The 23,178-nt window shown below is 40.6% G+C and overlaps 1 protein-coding gene across 2 annotated transcripts; it reads right to left on the bottom strand.

Moving 5' to 3' along the window:
* Positions 1–1,023: 1,023 nt before the first annotated feature.
* ahctf1 (AT hook containing transcription factor 1) lies at positions 1,024–23,096 on the bottom strand. Of its 2 annotated transcripts, none has more exons than XM_023286420.3 (40): positions 22,855–23,096; positions 20,575–20,701; positions 19,766–19,916; positions 19,454–19,556; positions 18,692–18,872; positions 18,327–18,534; positions 17,858–17,974; positions 17,618–17,702; positions 17,344–17,494; positions 16,954–17,086; positions 16,439–16,620; positions 16,175–16,236; positions 15,712–15,840; positions 15,436–15,526; positions 15,118–15,207; positions 14,585–14,725; positions 14,198–14,302; positions 13,664–13,760; positions 13,342–13,465; positions 12,115–12,171; positions 11,740–11,886; positions 11,174–11,364; positions 10,940–11,084; positions 10,689–10,820; positions 10,337–10,484; positions 10,028–10,178; positions 9,823–9,930; positions 9,376–9,520; positions 8,969–9,184; positions 7,917–8,589; positions 7,550–7,735; positions 7,104–7,209; positions 6,644–6,765; positions 6,254–6,543; positions 4,191–6,008; positions 3,605–3,878; positions 3,162–3,335; positions 2,985–3,073; positions 2,439–2,527; positions 1,024–2,222 (listed from the first exon to the last, which is right to left on the bottom strand). In XM_023286420.3, the coding sequence occupies exons 2-40, from the start codon at positions 20,693–20,695 to the stop codon at positions 2,024–2,026; spliced, it is 7,731 nt and encodes a 2,576-aa protein (XP_023142188.2). In that variant the 5' UTR covers positions 20,696–20,701; positions 22,855–23,096; the 3' UTR covers positions 1,024–2,023. The 2 variants fall into 2 exon arrangements, with proteins under 2 accessions (XP_023142188.2, XP_023142189.2); XM_023286421.3 differs by having other exon boundaries at positions 3,605–3,848.
* Between the last annotated feature and the right edge of the window lie 82 nt (positions 23,097–23,178).

The following is a 23,178-nucleotide window of genomic DNA, read 5'->3' as shown; positions in this document are numbered from 1 at the left end:
AAATTCAGCAGCTTTTAAAATTCAGAATCTGATGAGTCTGATTTGCTTCCATAGACATGTCTTAAATTAGGCAATTCTTTTTAGCTGTTAATGACATCATATTGAATTGCATCAAAGATACACTACCGGTTTTTGACCTGGTTTATTCAACATTTTGCTTGGTTGTAAATGCCTTGTTTGATCCTACCCAGTATTCGCTCTATCTGTACTTTTTTTCAGTCATTACTAATACAACAATTCATTCAACAAAAAATAAATGAATATTTTCCACTATGTTCTAGTGTGGATCTCAGCAGTAAAAGTTTGCAAACCACCGTATGACAGGGAAGCTGGTGGACACATTCGCCTGTTAGGAAGTGAGGGTTAACTGAATATTAAGATAAATGGTTATCTGGTTTGCTTGTTGGAAGGTGAACACAACTTCAAAACGTGTAAACAGAAAACCAAATAGTGTACTGTGCTGGAGACATTGTTACACACTAAAATAAATATTGCTCCTTAGAATGACAACTGAATAATTACTTAATAAAATTAAGGATTATCAGCATTTAATATGTAAGGAAATAGTATAATTAGCTGTTTTCATCCACTTATCTTTGTTAGGAAAGTGGAGCAGTGCAGATAAGGCTGGTTTCACTTTCACCTTGTCTGCACCCATAAATTATGGAAGACAGCGCTTCGAGAGTCATATTTATGCTGGACATTTACACGTTTATAGCTACATTAACCTCAACATTTCAGTGACTTTCTCTGAAATCAGACATCACATGAACGGCTAAAGTGCTGCTATTAACTATGAGCTGGAAACTACTGAAGCTCAACGCTGGATGTCTGATATCTGAGGCCCAACAGGACAAGGTCTTAGCTGCTTGTGAAGGATAATTAGAGGCTTGTAGCTCCTTTCAGTGGCTGCCTGCAGACAGAAACAGGCTTTGTGACAGTCACTTCATCCGTCCCTCGAACAACACGTGGCACACTGACACATGTGCTTATTGAACTGAGACAATCACTCAACGCAGGAAGTACTCGAGCTTTGCCATATTTATCAAAGAGCAGTCATCAAAAATAAGACATTCTACATACATTCATCTGAAAATAACCTTTGTGTCAGATGGTGGTTGCCATAAATTTAACAAGTATATTAACATGTCCCATATCAAGTTTAACATCCACAAACCGCTGTGCAAGTTTGTTTTCTTTCACAATATACAACATTTCCATGGCATACAGCAACAGTCCAAATCTGCTAACAACAGTGTTGTCTTTCACAGAAACCCCCCAAGTCAAGTTTAATTTTAAGACTATGGCATAGGCAGTCAGATCAAATGATCAAATGTATTGGAGAGAAACTTAAAAAGTCAAAATCAACATTACTCTTTAGGATTTATTTATTAACTTTATTTGGAACATAGCAAAAGTCTATATACAAATTTAGCAGTAGAAATATATCTCCACTGGGTTGGTTGCTTTTCTTCTTAAATAGAAAAAACAGCAGGCCTTGAAATTTTAAAAGTAAACAACAACACAAAAAATTAAAATATAAGGAGAATGTAAATAAAACATCTTGATCCGAACCCAAACCCGAGTTCAGTTTAGTCTCTCTAGTTTTATTAATGGGAGCTTCTAAAAACCTCATTTTGATTGATTTCCTTTGTGCCATTCTGTGCCCTTAGAATCAAGCCGAGGAACGTCGCAAAATGTCCAACACAAAGTGGCCACAAATACAATATCAAGTGAAATCAAATTAGTATGAGAGGGACATGTAAACTCCAAAAATATAGTCCTCTTTCTCACACTGCTACCCACCAGTGTGTTTTGTCCCAAAAATATACTTTGCTGCCTACGCTGCTTCCATTTTCCTACAGGGAAGTCAATATACAAACTGCAGCGCTCTGAGGCATTTGAGGAAACAGAACCATCATGAGATTAGGCATACGTTTCAATTTGACAGCTCGTGACTGAGTTGGTTCGGATCTTCAGGTGGCTGTCTGAGGTTCACTGGTTAAAACCACCATCAACCTCCTTACAGTCTCTTCCTCCGGGTGACGGGTTTTGTGAAAACCGTGTCCATTACACGTTTGCGGCGAAGGTTCATGCTGGTGGTCGGGACCCCTCCTTCCTTAGTCCTCCTCTGTGTTCGGGGCAACGGATCAGCTGGACTGGGCAGGGGTGAGAGCAGGTCGACCTCTGCTATGGGAAGTGGCTCCGAAACAGATTTGGATCTGAAGATTAGAGCAAAGAAAAAGATCATCATGGATGCTTTTTAACTCAGCCTGTGAGAGTAAATAGAGATTGTAAAGACACACAACAGTCATGCAAAACAAATCTTTAGGTGAACACTAAAACCTTTATTCATGTAAAAACAAAACATTGTGTGGCCATGTTTAAAATCCAGCAGTTCTTGGCAGTGGTTTTAGTGTAGGAAGTATCTGTCTTACTTGGCTGTTCGTTGGCCTGATTTTCTGGTTTTAAGAACACTAGCTGCTTTCTCCACTTGCACATGGTCTTCTTCTGAGGCAACTTCATCCTAAAAAAAAAAAGAAAAAAAAAAAGAAAAAGGTGATGTTAAAAACAAAAAAACGTCTTCAAAGGATTTTTAAAAATCAGTTCTCCCTCCAGATCTACAAGATTATTGCTGATTTAAAGCCTGAGATACAGCTTGTGTCTTTTCAGAACAGTGATCAGGCTCCTCTGTCTGCTTTGTCAAACATTATGTTTCAAAGGTTCATAATAATATTGAGATATAACTGCATGACCACAGATAAATATATATTTAAAAAAAATCCACTTTAGAAAATAACACATTTTCTGCTTTGATTCTTAAAGACTACTATAGGATTACACTATTTCTTAAAAATGTTTTTGAGGACTTATGGTGTTACAAGTTTACAGAGCTGACCTTTAGACTACATATGTTAAATATAAAAACCCATTAGCCATAGCCCCCATTAAAAGTGTGAGCCCTGTTAAGTAGAAGCTCTTACCGGAGGAGCAACATCTTGGACTCTTCTTCTGCTGCGAGTGACAGGTGCTGCAGACGCTTCACCTGGGCCAGGAGACTCTGCTTTACGGGCTGAAACACACAGACACAACAAAGGGTTATAACCGGCCTGGATAGATGGACGGATGGTTAAATATGAGTGAATCAATACTCAGCTCACCTCTTGTTCTTCTTCGTGAGGGGGAGTAGATGAATGAATGCTCGCCTGGACTAGACTCATCGTTTTCAGGTTCAGGGACAAGGTCTTTCACAGGAGGCAGAGACTGAGCCTCCTCCACTGATGACTTGCTACTCCTCTTGCTGGTTCTCAACGTCTTTGTAACGACTTCACCACCTAGATTTAAGAGATTACACTTTTACAAATCTACATCCAGACAGTTTTAATTCTTTTTTAAAAATTGTATAAATCTAAAAAATAATCTGCATATTACAGCTAAATCACCACTATAAAGAGTTTGTGTGTGTCATCTTTCAGTATAAATCTGATCCCCTTCAGATAAGACCTGGGATTCTGACATAAAATTAAAGACTATATCAATTTTAATTAAGTTCCACTCATTCCCACACAGTGCTATTTTAACTTTAACGTGGCCTTTTGCATACCTTCAAACTTCTGTTCTTCATCCTGAAGTCTCTTGATGAGGGCGTCTGCAACAGGGGTTTCAGAATCCACCTCCAACGGTGAGTCCAACAGAGGAAGATCTTCCTCGGGGTGGTCCCAAAGTTTGCTTCTAGTTGGGCGACGGGAGTTGGTTCGACTAGCATTTTTGCTAAGTTCAGGCTCAAGCAGGTCTTCACTTTCTTTTATGTCTTCGGTAACTGTCTCTCCTCTCTTCTTCCTTACACTCTGAGGAAGGGATACAGGAACCAGTTTCACCTGGGAGTGTCAAATGTTATTAATGAACGGCGGATGGTTCAGGGTTTCAACATGAACTATGGAACAATGTATAGGGCATGCATGATAATAAGGAATGGAGAAAAAAAAGCATTTTATGAAATGTTATGTCTTGGACATCATTACGGGCAAAGTGCCAACATCAGGTGATGGTGAACAAAATAATCTATTCAACATTTTATTCTTGGTGTTAAACAAATGCTTTTAAAGAAATGCTTTTGTTACCTGCAACAACGTTCATCCTATTTAACATCAGTATTTTTTTAAAACAAAGACAGCTTTTTGAATCCTTACTTGTGGATACAGATTTAGGTTAATCCGGTTGGACAGTCGAGATGGTCTGCCAGGGCTGGAAAGTCTCTTCTCCTCCTTCAGCTGAGCAGGCAGAGGTTCTGATGGTTCTGTCTTTGTCTTTCTGGTGCTGCGTTTCACGGGGGAAGCAAAGACCTCATCTTGTTCTTCTGTCAAGATCTCAAGCGGTGTTGCCACCACCTCACTGCTATTCAGTATCCTTCGGCTGGACCTCCTAGGAGTGTTTACCTGAGTGGTCCTGCGTTTGGCCGGGGTAGGGGTCTTGGAACCTGTTCGTTGACCGACTTTTTTGTCAGAGATCTCCTCCTCTCGGTCCTTCTTTTCTTTTATTTCATCCTCTGCAGCTGCAGACACCTCCTCAGTGGCACTTTGGGTCCTCTGGCTGGTCCTTGTTGGTATTCCCTTCCGGGGGTGTCTGGCTGGAGAAGAAGCCTTGGAAGTTGATGCAACTGAGGTATCATTATCCATAGCCTCCATCTCTACAGTCTCATCTTTAGGAGGGTCTGGCAGAGCATTGCGGGTACTTCTTCGAGGTGTGCTGGCTTGGACTTTGGTTTCCTTGACCTGTTTACCTTTTCTCAGTGTACGACTGGGAGAGGCTGGGACCAGAGTGCTTGTTTCCTCTACATCTCCATCCTGCTCTGACTCCTCTGCGTCCTCTGGTAGGGGAGAGACAAACGTAACTGTCCTTCTCCCTCTTGTTGTCCTCTGTGATGGGGTTGAAGGAACCTTCTTCTGTTGAGAAGAGGGAGTCTCTGGTACAGGCTGCTCTTCTGGCTGACTATCTGAGCTCAAAACCTGCTTCACAGGGGTGTTGTAACCTCTTTTATATTTCCTCTGTCTTCCCCTTCCTCTCTTTTTTGGTTGCTCCTCAGCCTTTATTTCTACGCTGTTCTCTTCGTTTTCTGCCTCTTCTGCTTCTAGTAGCTCCTCCACAGCAGGCTCCGGCTCTGCACTGGGGGCAACCTCTGTGTCTATATTAACAGGGCCGTTCTCCTCTGGCTCCTCCTGCGGCTCCTCCAGCTCTTTCAGCTCCTGCAGCTCCTCAGCAGGTATTAGTTTGTCCTCCTCTGTCATCTCCTCATCAGCAGGTTGGGCTTTTGCAACAGAGTCATTTTCATCCACGGCCGCTGGGAGTTCTCCTATTGGAGTCGTTTCAGAGACTGAATGAGCAGAAGACTCATGATCGTCAGCTGACAGCACCAACTCTGCATCCTTCTGTTCTTCAGCGTCATCTCTCTCCTGCTCCGTTGCAATGTATTCAGTCTGTTGTTCAGTTTCAAGTTTTATGAGTTCTGACTCCTTCGGTCCATCGACATCATTTCCATCCAAGCTGTCCATCTCTTTCCCGTTGTCCTCTTGTAGAGCTTCTCCAGACTGGAGATCATCATGGTCAGCTGTGGCCAAAAGAATAATCTCAGGTTTAGCCAAAAAGTTGTCACCAGCATCCACCACTGGAGAGTGAGCAGAAGGGTCAGAGGATTGCAGATCATTCTCTACAGTTAGCGTGTCTGCATCTCTATCCATGTCCTCATCAATATGTAGCATCAGAGAGAAATGAGGTTCAGACTGCAGTTCATCTGTCTCAACGGTTTGCTGAAGCTCAGAGAGACCCAGGTCAGTGCCATCGGCCAGGCTGTGTTGTCCCTCAACAAGTTCCAAGGGTACCAGGAGAGTGGTAGAAGGTTTGAGCTCCATGTATGATGATCCTTGCTCTACGACTTCATCTGGATCCATCCCTCCGTCATCTGCCCCGAGTCTCACCATCACCACCTCACCCTCCATGTCCTCTTCTACCACCTGTAAAAATGCAAACACATACAATGTGGGTATTTTTTGGATAATGTTTAATTATTCAAACCACAAAAGTCCATGTATTTGTCTTGTTTTGTCTGATCCAAAAATATTACATTTAAAAAACAAGATAGAAAACTGTGATTTAGGACTTAAATCTATGCTTGTTTAAATTATTATAGTAGCTTCTGATGAATTTTCCACAACTCTAGTGATTAAGGCACTAATTGTTTCAGGCCTACTTTTGTTACCTTCATTTCTGTACCAGGTGCGATCAGAGAGAATTCTGCAGCCTCCTGCTCAGACAGTGTTGGCAGGAAGTGTGTGTGTTCCTCCTGCACGAAAATTGAACTGGGTTGGAGGGGTGGCAGCCTCCCATTACCCTGGACCTCCTCGATGATCTCCACTTCACTACCAGAGTCCTCTTCCTCCTCCTCCTCCTCCTCTTCTTCCTCAGACTCTTCCTCATCATCATCTTCTTCCTCCTCTTCCTCAGATGCAGGGCTGGAAAGCTCTTCACTATCATTGACACTCACAACGGCTAAACAGAAACAGAAAAGTGAGAAAATGTATGTGAGTAAAACAGTGCTGCACTATTAATAGCACCATTGTTTATGTGATGTGTGTAGAATCTTCCTCACAGTGGGAGTCGGTGCCAGTTGGCTCGGAGGATGTCACAGAAGCAGTAGATTTTTGGGTGGTGAGCACCGGGGTAGCTTCAGCAGCAGCCGGCTCCTTCTCTTCCTCCTCATCTAATGACTCACTGAGACAATATAAGAATAAAAGTTATATTTAACTTGTCAGTTTTCATTAAGTTACATAACATCTTTACCATTGAAACAGTTCATATTTGAAGCACTACGGCATAATGGTGACTCACTGACAAATGAAGACTTGTTTAATATAAAGTCCAGTCAGTTTGTTGATTTGTTGTTTCAGTCAATAAAGTACAAATTTGGTGTGTTCACTGTTACAATGCAAGTGATTTCAATTATATTTTACACCACAGAGATGTGAGGTGAATTTTAATGAATACACATTTAGCAGTGCAGTGTTATAGCAAAGACTTTGTTTCATTTTAGCATACAGCAGAGCACATACTTGTTGAGGGAAGTCTGGATCTGTGATGCATTGTGGATTGAAGTGCGGGTCAGTGGAGGAGACGAATCGGTACCAAACAGGTGTCGCTGTACAAACTCTGTCAGATCTGATGGACAATGCAAAACAACAAATACATTTAAAAACCTGAATCATCAGAATCATGATTAGTACCACCGATTCATTATTACAAGTAAATAAAATCCGGAAACTAACGTTGTTCTAATAATACAGAAGAGTATAAATCTGTGTATAAAATCAAGTTATCATAATCTCTGGTAAAATAATGTCTTAAACTAAACTAGTAAGTTCCAGTTTTTCTAAACATGTACGTCATGGTTTTAACATCTCCCCACAGCATTGTGTATGCATTTAATCACATAAGTCTTATGTATATGAGGTAGTAATATCTTCTAAGTCTTGTAAACATGAGTCATTTAATGATGGACCTGTCGATTGCTCCGTATCTTCTGGTTCATTTGCAGTTTCAGCTGCTTCAGATGGTTCAGGCTGCTCAACCAACTCTGGGATTTCACTGGCCTCTGTCTGGGCATCCTGTCCTTCAGCTTTCACTGGAAGATCCTGGGATTCGACTTCAGTGCCAGAGTCGGAGCTCTCTGTTACCTGATTACCAACTAGTAGCATACAAGATGTTTTAGAGAAGTGTGATGAAAAACAAACTATTTTAACAACTTTTTCCTGAAATGTATCTACAGAGCAGAGCATTTTGGTGCTGAGTGGTTCTGGTGTGAAGAAATCCATCTTTTATAAAAAGTTGTAGAGAAATGAATAGTGCAAATTCTGAAAGTGAATTACCTATATCATGAGTAGATACCTCCTCTTGGTCAAGAGCTGCAACATCATCTTGTTTGCTATTTGACTCAATGTCCTCTTCATCCTCCTTTTGAGAATGGACTTCTTCTTCCTCATTTTTAGCCATCTGTTCAAGACCGGTCTCCACTACATCCTCAAATGTTTCCTCATTCTCCACCTCCTCTTCTTCCTTCTCAGTATCCTCAGTTGTGATGTGGATGGCTTGCTCAGTGGTTAATGAGGGCTTTTCCTCTGGTTCATCCTTTTCAGCTGGAGCTTCAATCTTTAGTGTCACAACCTCATCATCCTTCTCTGTAGCGCCATCCTCCCCTTGTGGGTCTTCTGACAGAGGGGCATCATAGTATTCTAGAGTGATGTCTGTTGACCGAATAGATGCCTGACTGGCATCAAAGCTCAGAATATGTTGTGCTTGCGTTGCATCTGATGGTTTCGTTTCTACAGCGACTTCATGGATGGAAGATGATTCACTCTCAGAGCTTCTCAGCTGTGGTGAGGGAACACCACCTTCTGGAGGTAAGAACTTTACATGAGGTTGCTCTCCTTCCTCATCACCATCTTCTTCCTCCTCAGCGGGCTGTGAGGACCACGATTTACGTGCAGCCTTGGATAGTAGGCTGCCTCTGGTCAGCAGGCTAATCTCACTGTCTGCTGCCATCTACAGAGGAAAACAGTTCCAAAGACAAAATCAAACTCATCAATGAAAGAAACAGGAAAAAAAGATGACAAAGAGGAACGCATGCTGACAAAGTCCCCAGAGACAGATAAGTTAGAAGCTCAACTGCAGTCTGGTCTGTTCATTTCAGTGGTTTGTTGCACATTTGTGCATAATATGCAATACAATATAAGTGCACCATATACTGTACTGCTAAAAGAACCAAAGAATCAAGTAGTAACTACATGTCTTTTAAGATATCAGCCTGTACACCAGCTCATTAGCAGCAACTTCACAAAATGCAGTACCAAAGGACAGATTGTATTGTTTGTGTTCGTTACGTACAGCCAACATGCTTCTCTCATCTTGTGCTTGGTCTTACCCCATTAGTCCATCGGATTCCCTTCTCTGTTTCAGGGGATTCAGCCTCCTCAATGAAGGTAATGCGGCTCTCTTTGCTGCGGAGTGGAGGGGTGATGGAGCGTCCTGGAGAAGCTGAAGGCGTGGCAACGGGTGTTGGTCTCAGGCTGCTGCGCAGGATAGACTGGGGAGTGAAGGCTGAGAACACAGGGCCAGAGGCAGCCAAAGCCCTAGCTCGCTGAGGGGACAAGCACACCAAAAGTATAGATAACAAACCACTTCAGTATTTCAGAAGCAACAAAGGTAACTGTTAAAAAAATTAACTATGAGTAAAAAAATGAAAAAATAAAAAGATACCTATGATATTAGCTGTAAATGATGAATAATGCTTTTACTTCAAAACAATGAATTCTGCATTTCCATTCTCACCTTGACAACCTGCGGTGTTTGCAGCAAACTGAGTTCAGGCGCTTTGCTGATGCTCTTTGGAGAAATCCAGGAGCTGGGAGGTCTGGGAGGGCTGAGAAGAGGTTGAGGGGTCTGACAGGAGGGATGAACCATCAAGTCCATGAGTCTGGAGCACATTGAAGAGAAGGAATGAATAATAAGCATCCACAGTGTTAAGATGTGGTTTTAATAAAACTTGGCATTCCACATAACATTCAATGTCTTATGTGCTCACAGAATACTAAAATGTGGAAATTTAAGAAATTAAATAAGTGTAAAAATGCTGTAATAAAATTATTAATCACGGGTCAAAATCTTGTATGGAGACAAAGATTGCCGTTTGTGACTTACAGAGTTTGTTACTGTGTGCTTTCTTAAAATACATTAGTACTGTAGGTTTCATTTTCACTGAAGCTCTCCTGACATTACCTTGACTTTCGTTTGGAGGTCATGGTGATAGGAGTTCCTAGGAAGGGCTCAGGAAGGGCCAGAGAGGAAGGCTTGGGGTTGAGACTCTGAGCATCAGCTGTCCTAGGACTGAGGGAAACAAATGGGACATAAATTGGGGGGGAAATTCAAGACAAATACTGTAAGTTGTTAAACTTGAGAGGCACTTTGGGCATTTTATGCTCACCTCTTGGATGGGGAGGATTGTGGTGTAGCTCCTTTGCCTAACCACACCTCCTCAATCTTGGTCAAGACACTGTTGAGAAATCCAGCCCTTGACATCACCTTCTCATTGGCAGAACGCTTGGTGATAGTCGACAGTGGCTGTGGCCGAGAAACTGGAAGACAGTTGGCAAATGTGCTAGATTTGATAAATTTACAAAACATGACGGCAACATAACAAGCAAGGAATTTACACTAGAGTGGTTTACACGATTTCCTACAAATAAATGTTTGCATTGAGGTGATTTGGTGCAGCCATGAATTCAAAGCTCACCTTCTCTGTGGATTGTGTGGGAATGTTGGTAGGGCTTGGCTCTCTCCATTGCCAGTTTCCTCTGAACTCTGGGCAAAACTTTGCCATACTGATCCAGTATAGAATTCCTGGTGTTGGTTCGTTCTTTAAGCTTTGGGTCTCGCTCATTCTACAGGAACAAACCAGCAAGAGAACATGTTGACAACTGTGGGATTGGGAAAAAAGTCTCAATGGCGACAGAAATGTCATTTTTGGTTGTTGTGATGATTCTGAACATCTGATTCTGAACATTTGACCTGTCATCCGAAATATCACATGTATCAAAAAATTACAGGAATTATTGGTATATTTTTTTTGTGCGTGTTAAACATACCACGAGGTTCATTTTGAGGCTGTGGTTGAGCTGCAGGGCAGGAATGTAGTTCGCCTGCTGAAGGTAATGAACCATTAGTAGTTCTCTGTTCTGGAGACCCCCAGAGCCCTGGAGAAATTTCTCCAAACATTCCTGAAAAAGGCAGAACAAAAAATTACACAAGGTAAGACAGTTACAATGGGATAAAATATTGAAGAAAACTAACAAGTATACCACTGGCAATCTAACCATGGTTCCACTTGTATCTCTACCTGTTCATTGAGGCCCAGGGGCAGTTTCAGCAGCTCCTTGATTAGGCCCAGCTCCTGGCAACTCTCATACATGAAGCCCAGCAGCTCACTCATGTTCAGGCGATTAGAGTGCTGTCGTAATAAGCACCATGCCTCTACGAGACACCTGGAAGATGAACACAATGTCTGGTTAATAAAAGGTAAAAGAAAATAGCCAGTGTTCTTGCACAAACATTTCTCACCCAAAGAACTTACCTGTTGTGTAGCAGTACAGACAGGCAAAGTTTAGCCTGGGGCGTAGACAAAATTGGGGGCTTTGTAACATGGAAGTATCGTAGTGCCACTGACTGTTGGTCCTGACACATCAGAGCTTGCAGGACACGCTCATGCTGCCACTCAAAGTGACACTGAGAAGCAGCTGGATGCAAGAGCAGCTCAAATGAACTCTGATAGGGACAAAGAAAATGACATGTTTAAAAAAAAAAAAAAAAACTTACACAATGATAGTATCATTTAAAAAAGGGGCTCAGCAGCAATGTTTTCATATATGAGGTCGCTGAATTTAATGAGTTAGAGAAAATCAAGCTAAACAAGACGGTTCACAGAGGCACCAAAGTTCACGTCGTATTAATAGCAGATTTGTGCAATTCAAACTGCTGTGAGTGGAAATACACTTCACTGGGCCTACCAGAGGGAAAAATAAATTACACACCGCTCATGAACACTGAAGTCACTGTCAGTATGGATTGATACATTTGGTCAGTTATCTCCTCTTTGAGATGGCTGAATGATAGATGGCAAATGTGTAAATAAATATTTACCTGATGGTCATGATGGTCAAGTAGCCAGAGGCCTTGTACTAGTTTAACCAGTCCGATAGGGATCGCAAAAGCTGTGGGAAAAGACTCCACTGATGTTCCATCTTTATTGGGGAAGGAGTACATGACATCCAGCAACAGGTAAATCACCTGGAACTTCGGGTCAAGGACTAGACATGGCTCAAATGAATCTCTGGGATGGTTTAAGATTCTTTATCATGTTAAGAACAATACATTTATTATCACTGTGAATCCAAGACTGCAAAATAACTGATCTAACATTTAAAAAGTAACCGTACGGTAATTAATGTAATTTTAAAACAGAAAAATACTGAAGCTGTATAGCTTTGCAAATGGGTAGGGCAGGCTGAAGGATACAATTGCATGTTTGGCAGCTTCGTCAATGTTGTCCAGTAGATATATGTCAAGCAAAGCCTGCAGACAAAGAATATGCAATTAAGATCCAGTAATTCAAAATAATTAGGGCTGGGACTTTAACACATTTCAATTAATTAATTACAGAAAAAATAACATGTTAAAAAACGTAACGCATTTAATCACACCTTTCTCAGTTCCCCAGTTTCTGACATACCAGTAACACTGATGCACACTCCAGCCCAATAGGGGGCTGTAATGTGCCTAAAGTCGGTTTGCCAGCTGCGAAGAAGAATCATAGGACGCACTGAGAGATGTCAGTGCACAAGAAAGTGAAGGATGACGAGACCGCGTTGAACTTGTTGAGCGGAAAGTTTTATGTTAAAAAAATTTCTCAATGGCAGCTTTGATAAAAGTGTGGTTGTGTGCAAATTGTGCAACAAAGATTTTCTGATCATCGCAGAACTTCAAGCCAACGGTATCACCTCAGTGCAAAAGATGTTGCTCTTAGCACCAGAACAAATGTTAGCTACGACAGTCCTGGTAATGGCATATGGTGTAGCCATCCCATAATAGACCATTTTTCGAGACACAAAGTGCTTGAGTTTCCAAAAAGTCTTAAATGTTGAATCGCTATAATTGCACTGAGTTTGCAACAATCTGTAAATGTAGTAGACAGATGAAAAATGAACAGATAAATATAATGAAATATAAACATTTTGTTGTTTCACCATGTAAAGCCATCAAAAATAGCCAGAAAATGTAAAGTTTTTTGGAATTGAGATGGTCAACGTCTTTCACAAAACACACACACACAAAAAAAATTGCCATATAATTTTGTTTATGGTATATTTTTTGTATCACATTTGATACAGTTTTGGCAATTATTTTAGAAATAGAAACTAGTTTTCTCCTATTTATTTAACTATTTATCATGTCAATGAGATTGAGGTCTCAGAAATTCATGTATGAAATATACAAATGGTAATATAGGGTTAAAGTTCATGTATATGTCTATTCACTGATTCAGTCGTCAACCAAATTGAATCGAAAAACTTTGCTTATTGTGTCAAATATTGCTATTTGACAAAATGCGATTAATTAATTACAAAGCCTCCAATTAATTAGAATATTTTTTAATCACATCCCACCACTAAAAATAATATAAGTAAATTAAATATTGTATACAGTGTACAAACAAATGTAAGAACATAAATTTGAAATCCTTACATGCAGTGTAGGTGGTGGGTATTGCCCTGTTCCGCCGTCATCTCTTTTCCACAGGTTGGTCAAACGTTCACCACACTGGTTAACCAAACCGTCAATCATCAGGCAGTCTGCACACCACTTGCCCCTGAGAAGACAACAAAAGACTGTCAGTTTGGACTGTTATCAAGGAAACAGTGAAACAGGGAAATATGAGATGGGCATATGTCATCTTACAAATTCAAGTATTGAATTACTCATGTAATTAAGACAGTTTGTGAAGATACTGGCTATATCAGGCCTAAAACTGGAATATATGTAAGACTGAATTGCTTTCACTACTCACTTGGCCAGCCTGGTCAGCTCCTCTCTGCGTATTGTGTAATAGTTGCTGATGACTGAGTGAGTGTAGAAAGGCCTGGAAATCTGGAGAGCATCTTCATCTGGTGGGGACAGCAGTTAGAGAGACAGAAAATAAAATAAAACTGAAAACAGATGTAATGAAAAGTTGATCAACTTTATACATTGTATGCTCTGATGACTTTGCAAGTTAAATGAAAAGTTTAAACAAATTTGGGCAGGATATTGCAAAGTTCAATGACTAATTGGTCTTTATTTGCTTAATTAAGAAGATGTCATTCACAAGCTAATGTAAGTAATCATGGCATCTCGGCTTTCTTTTCTAGATTGAGGGATTTCATTCAAGTACAGCATACTTATAGGTTGGCTTACTATACTATACTCCTCACATGGTTATTACTGCAATGGTAACTGCTCTCAAATTGCTTCTTCAGAGACAATGAGAGGTTGAGTTTTGTGTTATTTTAATTAATGGTGCCTTCTGATGAATGAGATTGTGTGTGCGCCAGCATCAAATTACCTGATCCCTCAGGGAGGAGACCGGTGCGACAGAACCAGAGGACCACCTGAGCATACTTGGAGATCAGACTGGACACCATGTTCTTGTTCATCAGACCTACAAGACCTATACAACAAACAGTAAAACGAGAGCTTACTAATGACCGCAAATGGCCAAAAACAATAACACATCAGCTTTTGTTATACTACGACAAACATTACAATTCAGAGTGTATTGAGCCATAAAGATTTGAGGCACTAGATATCTTTTTAATGACATCAACACTCTGCAGTCATTAAAAAAAAAGGGAATCAACACAATGTCTATGTGTCGACTGAACCCGTTTCAGTGACACCACAGGGAAATATAAAAGTTGAAAGTGTGACTGTATCTGTGTAGACATCTCACCTTTCTGTGTGAGCTCCTGGGCTTCACTGAGCAGACAGTGGAAGATGGCACTGAGGTTACTGAGCAGTCTCTGACTGTGCTGTAGCAGCTGCATGGTCTGAGGGTCAGTGAAGTTGGATGAGCTGTCAAACAGCGGTGCACCTAAGGAACAAGCACACACTCAGGGATACATGGTATAATGTATATATACACATTAATTATATACATTGAGGAGAACTTGCAAACAGCAGCATAGAAATGTGGCATTTCAAATAAGGAGTTACTAGCAGTTAGGTCAAGAATAATTTATGACACTGACAAAGGGAAAGGGCAAACATTTTCTACCCTTAATAATACTATACTGTCAAAGTCTACATTATCATAAGCCTGAATGAGATCACCTGCCTAATTCCAGTTTGATCAATGTTAAGAAACGTACACCTAAACCTACAAAAGGAAAAAGTAGCAAGAAAATGATCCAGTAAAATTTTTTTTTAACTCCTGGCCTGTATAAGCAGTTTTCTATATAACAGACTATGTCTGATTAAACATACAGATGCCATCCAGTTCCTCCTTGGTCTGGACTACTTTGTTCCACGCCCAGTCCAGTATGTAGCGCAGGTTCAGTGCAGATCCTGGTTGTTCTGTTGAAGAACATAATTTGAATAATTAGAGTTGCAAGGCAGGCAGCTGTGCATGTACGTAGAAGAGCTTGGCACAGATTTAGTAGTACGTACACATGTGTACTATGTATAAGAACATATGTGAGATGAGGCCATAAAGAAAACTCCCCACATATTTACAGGCAAGTCTGCAGTAAGTGTTGGAGAGCAGAGGAAAAGCTGACAATTACTCCAAGTGTGACTCCTTACCTTCTGCTGTCCACTGCTTGATACAGCCAGTGATTAGTCCCAAAGAACTGGTCTCCAACGCTGTTGACAAGATGGCATCAAGCTGCTCCTCCTAAACGCCAACACAAAGTTGTACAAATTATAATCAAAAAATCAGAATAAATATTGTTCTTAATCCTGGTCACAATTAAACATTTTCTTCAATGTGTAGTAAAACAGGGACTACAACAGCTTTGAGAACGGTGCCTTTGGAAGTTGCTCTAAAGGACATAGTATCTGCTAAGTGTGTGCCTGTACCTGAGTGAGGCTGGATGCCTGGGTGTCAGCCAGACGAGATGAGAGGAGGCCGGACATAAGGCAGTGAGAGTAGCTAGTGGAGATGACATCACTGGAACAAGGAGCGGCTTTCTTCAAAAAACTCAGAGTCTGGTTTTAATGACAAAGATGAATTGTTGATCAGTGTAAAATAAGCTTACCGTACATTCAGCTGTTACAAATTTAAATCACATCTGAATGGTAAATATCACCTTAATAAGCATTAGGTCATCTTAAGCTTATTGAAACACAAGATACACAGTGAATAGGCAATATCCCAATTAAAGAAAGCCCTAAGTAAACTGCCATACACACAGTATGTTATTTTTCTTTGCATGCTTAAACAGTTACATAGGCACTTCTTCTAATCACGTAGATTCAATGCCAAAAATGTGTTATGAGGTCAAAGTTTGGTGATAAAAAAAAATTAACACAAGAAACTTGCCTCTTTCTGATAACCAGAGCAGGTTAAGTGCACAATTCCAGAGTTGAGCAAGCAGGTAGCATCTGAAAAACAAAGGAAAAAACATAATCAACCTCATTTGTAACACTGTATTTCAACTAGAGCCCTGACCCCATTTGTACAACAAATACTGCAGTAGAGACACAACAGAGTAACAGACAGACTAGTAGAATACACAGGGGAAATAACAAACCTTGAAGATAATTCAGTATTACACCATTTATTGTCTCTCTGTATCAAACCTACCAAAGTTATATGTGGTGGGGTTGAAGTATTGTTCTGGTGGGGGGCAGGTGAAGGGCATCCCCCTGCTCAGGCTGCGTTCATGTACCACCACATCAAGGAGGACATGAGGAGAAACCATCTGCACCACTGAGTCCAGAGACCAAACTGCCAAGTAAGGACAATTCTGCAAAGACTCTCCCGTTCTGACAAAAACAAAGAAATGCACAAAAATAGTGTCAAATGAAATCAAGCAACTGATACAATAAATTCAAAATGAGCACTTAAATAGATGCATCATTAGGGGTTACAAAATTACTAATACAATTCTAAAAAGGAATAACATATTTAAAAGGACCTACATACAACTGCTTTCAGTATTCTTCACTTTAATGCATATTCATTCTAAACTGAGGATATGTTTTCAGTCAAAGTACTGTGAAAATGCATTAGGGAAATTTGGTAACTTCTTAAAACTGCATCCAAATGAAGGACTCAAGACACCCTTTATTTAGTTACAATATCCGTCTTCACTGTACCGTAATGAGTCTGGCATTTGTGCGTGGTACCAACGGTTGATGTCAAAAACCCCAACGTAGGTAGATGGAGTTCCCTGACCGTATGCCTTGATTTGCCAGCTGAAGATAGATAGGCTGGTGTCTGGAGATGCAACTGGAGAGAGGAAGAGGCGTGGAAGGAAGGAAGGAAGGAAGGAAGGAAAGAAAGAAAAAAGAAAGAAAGAAAGAAAGAAAGAAAGAAAGAAAGAAAGAAAGAGTGGACAATAGAAGGTGTGGGTATTAGAAGAAGTGATTGTAAAAACATAAGAAGATAAGACAACAGAGACAAAGTAGATACAGATAGATAATCCTCAAACTTTCTCACAACATTTTGCTATCTTCCACAGAAAGTCTCAGTGGAAGCAGGCTGACCTTCATTCATGCTGTCATCCCTGTCGGGATGGTGTCTGAATTTCTCGATGGTCTGGCAACTCAGCAGGCGGGTATTTGTGGTCTGGGCCCTGAGAGGGAAAGCTGTGCCACATAAATCCTGACTGTAACGTTCTTCACAATACTCGAGACCCTGTGTGAGAGTATGACAAAGAGGGGAGTATAAATGCACTGTACATTTGTTGGGACCTGCACAGGAAAGGATTCATAATTGTAATGAACAGTAAATAATGTTTGTTTTGTATGCACTGCAGACCTCATAGAGGATCTTCCCAGAAGCTAAACATTTTCTTTCACTGAAGGCCAGCTGAAGCAGGTGGAGGCTGACTGTATCTCCCTCACTGTGTGGGAGTAAAGGGAGGGAGAGGAAAGATAAGAACTTAGGAAAAAACACACATACACACAAGTGCGCATTTTGCCTGAAAGCAGTATATGGAAATCCAGACAGTATGAACGCTTGTATTTAAACTAAAACCGAGGTAGAGGCCAGACTTACAGGTCCTGAGAGGACTGGACAGCCCAGAGGTAGCAGCAGTTCCTGGGATCATTTTCTGGCTCCTGGAAGGTGAAGGCATGCACAGGCACCCTGCCTCCCTCTAACTGTGAGTGGTATCTAAAAATGAACCATCAAACAAAAAAATCACATATTCATGGTGATTTTAAAAAAATGTATCTGTTAATGCTGTTCATACAATTACAATACTGTATGTTGCCTCTGGTTAAAAAAAAAAGTCAAGAGCCATACACTTTGTGCTCACTTCCCACTGTCTTTTCAGCTACTTTAATTCACCAGAAAATAAATGGATTTTTGCAGTCTTGTCAGCAATAACAAATATCACCTTTGGGAATACACAGTAGTAATACAGTTTGATCAATTTTCCCAGGAAAAGCTGTCGAACACTGAAGCCCACACATTTCCCACAATTTCCCACAATATGAAAGTCAGAGGAAATATAATGACTCACTCCTTCTTCAGAGACTTCATGTTCCACAGCTGTAAGTATCCATCAGAAAACCCCACTGCCAGCTGGTTGGTTCTGGAAATGTACTGCAGAGCTGTGGCTCCAACTCCAGTGGGTCCATTCAGCTGGAGACAAAGATGTCTGCCCTGTCTGGTACTGACCTCTCTAAGCCTGGGGATTTCTGCTGGAGATTTGGTGACTACCTGCAGGTCTGCAAACGGACAGTTAACATAAAAAGAGAGATGATTTTAAAAAAACAGAGTAAGATAAATGCTCATTAATAATCTACAAAGGATCCGTAGGTGTTAGTATATTTTCATAATGCTTGAAACATACAGTTAGCAGACTAGGGGAAAGATGTTCCTCACCTGAAGCCTCGAGTTCACTTTGGCTACAGGACAGATCATCGAGGCAGAGGTCCACAAGCAGAACATGACCAAGATCTGTGACTACTGCAGCAATGCCAAAGAACCAGCGCAAACTCTGGTGGAGGTGTTGAGTTGAAGTGCTGGCTCCACCATAACTCACTAATGGCTCTATAGCTGTAATCTAGATGAGAAAAAGGGTTGAAAGGGAGAAAAGTTCCAGCTGTGACACCACAGATAGAATTATTTTACTTTTTGGAGCTTTCAAAAAGTTTGCCAAATTTTGGTTTACTTTTCCTCAGATAAATGTTTTACAAAGCTGAGTCTAAATTTGAAAATGTGACTGACAAGCTGGAGAGCCACCTCTTTAAGATTAACTTTTTCTTAACCACAACTTCTTATTTTTCAGTCTCCATTTGAATGCTTCCTGACAAAAATCTGCAAATGGGAGATTACCAAAAACTACCAAAGGAGCAATGCCTGTAGGGAAAATATATAGCTGACTGTTAACTGAAAACGAAAACTGTTTGTAGGCTGATTTCTGCCAGAAGAGGTGTTACTGTGAGTAGACAGAGTTCATAAAGGTGTGAATGAGTGATGATTTTATTTACTATACCCTGATATTGTATGATATTAAAATAAACCTAACATTGCTATAAATGACAGATTTATTGTTATTAATACACAATTAGAATATTTGGATTTAAGGCTTATGCTTATTGTTCTGTATTTGAAGAAGAGAATGGAAGAAGAGACAGAACTCACCCTGCCTGGTATAACCACAGCTTTCACCACCCTCGACAATCCCAGGTCATACAGACACAGAACGCTACCTTCTGCTTCCTCTAAGCCAATCAGCAATCCAGACCTAGTAAAAAATTAACCAGCGAAAGAGTTAACATTTCACATATCCTCAGCACTGCCATTATTATATATTTAACAATCAAATTTCAAACAAAACGTGTAAACACATGTAATATATCTGACACTTGTCCAGGTACACTCATTGCATGTTCAAATAGCTGTTCAAACTTCATTGGTTTCAACTGATAACCAACAGTGAACCAAAGCACTGACCGTTTTAGCCAGCTGAAGTCCCTGGCAGCAAGAACACTGGGTGGATGCTCCCCACCGCCACTGAAGCAGTACGCAGACAGTCGTTCACCTGTCACTGCATGGACAACCTCAAGATGGGGTCCACAGGCAAGCCAGGCCAACCCGCTGCGACCTTCATGTGCAGACAGAGAAAGAAATGGTGGGTCATGATCTAGAGTTACATTTTTTTAGAAATCACACAGCTTAAGAGCTGCAAGTTTCAATAGACAAACACAGTTTATCCATCCATCACTAGCTCCACCGAGCTAACCACTGAGCCCTGGTGCAGCCCGAAACACAGTTTAGTAAATCACAGCAGACATACAAGACAAACTGTGTACTTATAAAGGCGTATATGTGACCAATCCAAAGATATTCAGTGTTCACATCTGTGTTGTTGTCTTAGTCACTGTTTGACTTGCTATATAAACTCTACAGTTACCACTTGCTCCTCTGGTTATGCTACATTCACTGTTATATTTAGTTGAAAGAACATGTTGAAGTTTTTCTGAAATCAGGAAAATCATTAAATAATATGGAGTAAAGTTTTTCAGCAGTGCTCACAATGGTATCAGCTGCATTAGTTCCTAAACTGACCAAACAACTAGTAAAAACAATGAAACAAAATAATGAACAAAAAGTTAGCTAGATATTTCTTCATAGTTAATTGTTATTTTCTCATGAAGGGAACAGTGGCAATGTAATTTAAATTGTGTATTTGTCATCACAAACAGAGGTAACGAAACAAGAATATACGACAATTGAAATGGCTAATCTAGAAACATGCTTACCAACAGTGAACCTCCCATGAAGAACAGAGTCTAGAGTGATCTCATCCTCCCCCAGAGCATCTATAGTCACTCCGGAGAAAGGCAGCAGGCTGCTGGTGACTTGGGCAGTCAGGTCATGCATTGTTTACTGTATTTAAAAAAGAAAAAAATGGATATTTTACTGTTCACCAATATTCCCCTCAAAATTCTGTTACATTATTACTAAAGCTATACGGTCGAAAAAAGCATTTTATTCCCTCAATATCCTCCTCTCTGACACTTGTTCACTAAATAAACATCGCAAGTCAAATTAAAATGATAAAATTACAGTGTGTCGAAGACTTGTTCTGAATCCTTCCTACCCAGTAGGATTTGTCTGCTCTGCCTGGTTTTAGAGTACAAAAGAGGTCTTTCTTTCAAACCACAGCTGTACCCCCAGTTGTCAGGAAACATGCTGTCAGCAACCTTGCTGACAACTGGGGCTGAAACTGAGTTTGCTTTCTAATCAACAAAACCTAACATAAGGCTGTATGTGTGCTACCAGATGTGTGTGCTCTGACTGTGAGTTCTGATAAGGTACTTGAGTGAAATACAATGAGAATCATCAATAAGACAGTTCCCTGAAGGCCTTGCTCATTGTCTCTGCAGATTAACTGATACTACCAACAGACGACAATACTGTATACATACATCTAATAATATTTACATTTTTATGATATCTTTGGAGAAAGATCAGTGTATCAAAGGGTTTAAATTTACAGTATATGAAATTTCTGCTTGTTAAATTCACATCAGTATTCACTGAAAATATTTAAAGTTTTTCTTCAATGTAGATTTGCTAATACAAGTATGCAAATATTTATGCTATTCTACGACCTTGTCACAGCACCAGCGTGGCAAAAGATAATATTATCTATTGATATATAATGTACACAGCGGTGCTGGCAGAAATGTTCAGTTTTAGTGTGCAAAACTGGACCCAATACTGCCCTCTGTGACCACAAAGTAAAACACAGTGGATTCAAGTGAACTCCCGCGCAACAATCCTGTCACTACGCAGCCACATGCCATGACATGAGCTGGAACATGGAAACATATGACTGCAAACAAGACCAATCTATACACTTAAAAGCGTTGCAACAGAGACAATTGATAAAGGCAAACACTTTACAGCAGAGAATCTATCGATTAAAAGAGAGTCTCCAGTATCACCAAATACAACATTTCGCGCTCACGTGTCAACAATTGCAGAGTTTGTAACGCCTCGACACATTCTAAACGTTCACAACTTCTTGGATGCCAGAAATAACACCACAGTCTATTGTGAAGCGCAAGTGACAAAGCATGTATTTAAACGGCGTTTAAGTGGCTAATCTATCTTGTTCGTTAGCGTCTGCAGAGCAAAGATTAGCTTCTTAAACTGCCCTTGTCAACGTTGAGCTAACTTGGCTCAATGTAAACAAACAATTAATGGCTTTTTGGTTCAATGTAATGCACGGCCGTGTTAAACAAGACCAATAGCAGTAACAGATAAAAAAATATGCTAACGTTACTTAGAGCTGGAGAAGGACTGGTAAGTGTCTTACACTTTTCACTTAGCTACATTAGCAGGCTACCCAGTTAGCTTGCAAGGTCACGTAGAGTTAGTTTATTCGATCTCACCGTTAAAGTTAAGCTAACTAGCCTAACGTTAGCTAAAGGTATAAGCGAGCATCTGGATGATAGCGATTAATAATTATAAAGTCCAATTGTTACATCTCTGACACAACAACCGAACTGCAACGCTGAGGAACATTAAACATTACAATTAATTTAATAGCTACTAAAAAAACAGAGTCCTGGCGGCTAGCTAGACTAGCCCGGGCTACATCGCTACTTTCGCTAACGTAGCTAACTTGGAGCATAGTGTGCCATATGTACCTGACAAACATTACGTTTGTTTATTTCGACTTGACAACCCTAAGTGACATCATATCAGTGGAAACATCATACTACTATTTCTAGATCGTCAGCCACGACTCTTGTCTTTCCTTGAATCTGAGAATTTAGCTAGACAAGTGCAATTTGGTGAACTAGCTAGAGCAGTTCAAACGTTACGCCAGGCAACACACAGATAGCTTGTAGCTTCTGACAACGCCACAGCACAGTCAATCCTCCGCGGTTACGAATAACGCTCTTACGGTAAATCTTCTTGGGGGTTTATTCAGCATTAGCGACTTCAGTTAGCCCCGTTAGCTCTTTCCTTGCTGCGCTGGAAAACGTGATGCAATGTGCCGTTAGCTGCTACCAACGTTACCCTACCTGTCCGAGGATGTTGACGGCTTTATCAGAGCCACGATTGTTATGGTTCTCTTGACGAATCTCCCGATTCCTTCCTTCTTCTGTCATAATCCGCTCCTTTTCAAAGCACTACTCATACGGAGAGCCCTCTGGTAGCTTCAACTGATTGACAAGCACGAAAGGTTCCTCTGATTTCAGGTTTCCACAACGCGAAGCGCCATTTCCACAGTCTGAAAGTGCTCCATGCGCCACTTCTTCACCATCATTGATTCTGGCGGAGCATATGGAGCTCAGGACGCTTACTGCCCCCTGGTGTTTAGGAGTATTTCCTGCTACAACAATAAC

The sequence above is a fragment of the Amphiprion ocellaris genome, chromosome 1 (assembly GCF_022539595.1).
Source record: "Amphiprion ocellaris isolate individual 3 ecotype Okinawa chromosome 1, ASM2253959v1, whole genome shotgun sequence".
NCBI lineage: Eukaryota > Metazoa > Chordata > Actinopteri > Pomacentridae > Amphiprion > Amphiprion ocellaris.
Note: the sequence above shows the minus strand (reverse complement) of the source record. Positions and strands in the feature narration are given on the sequence as shown.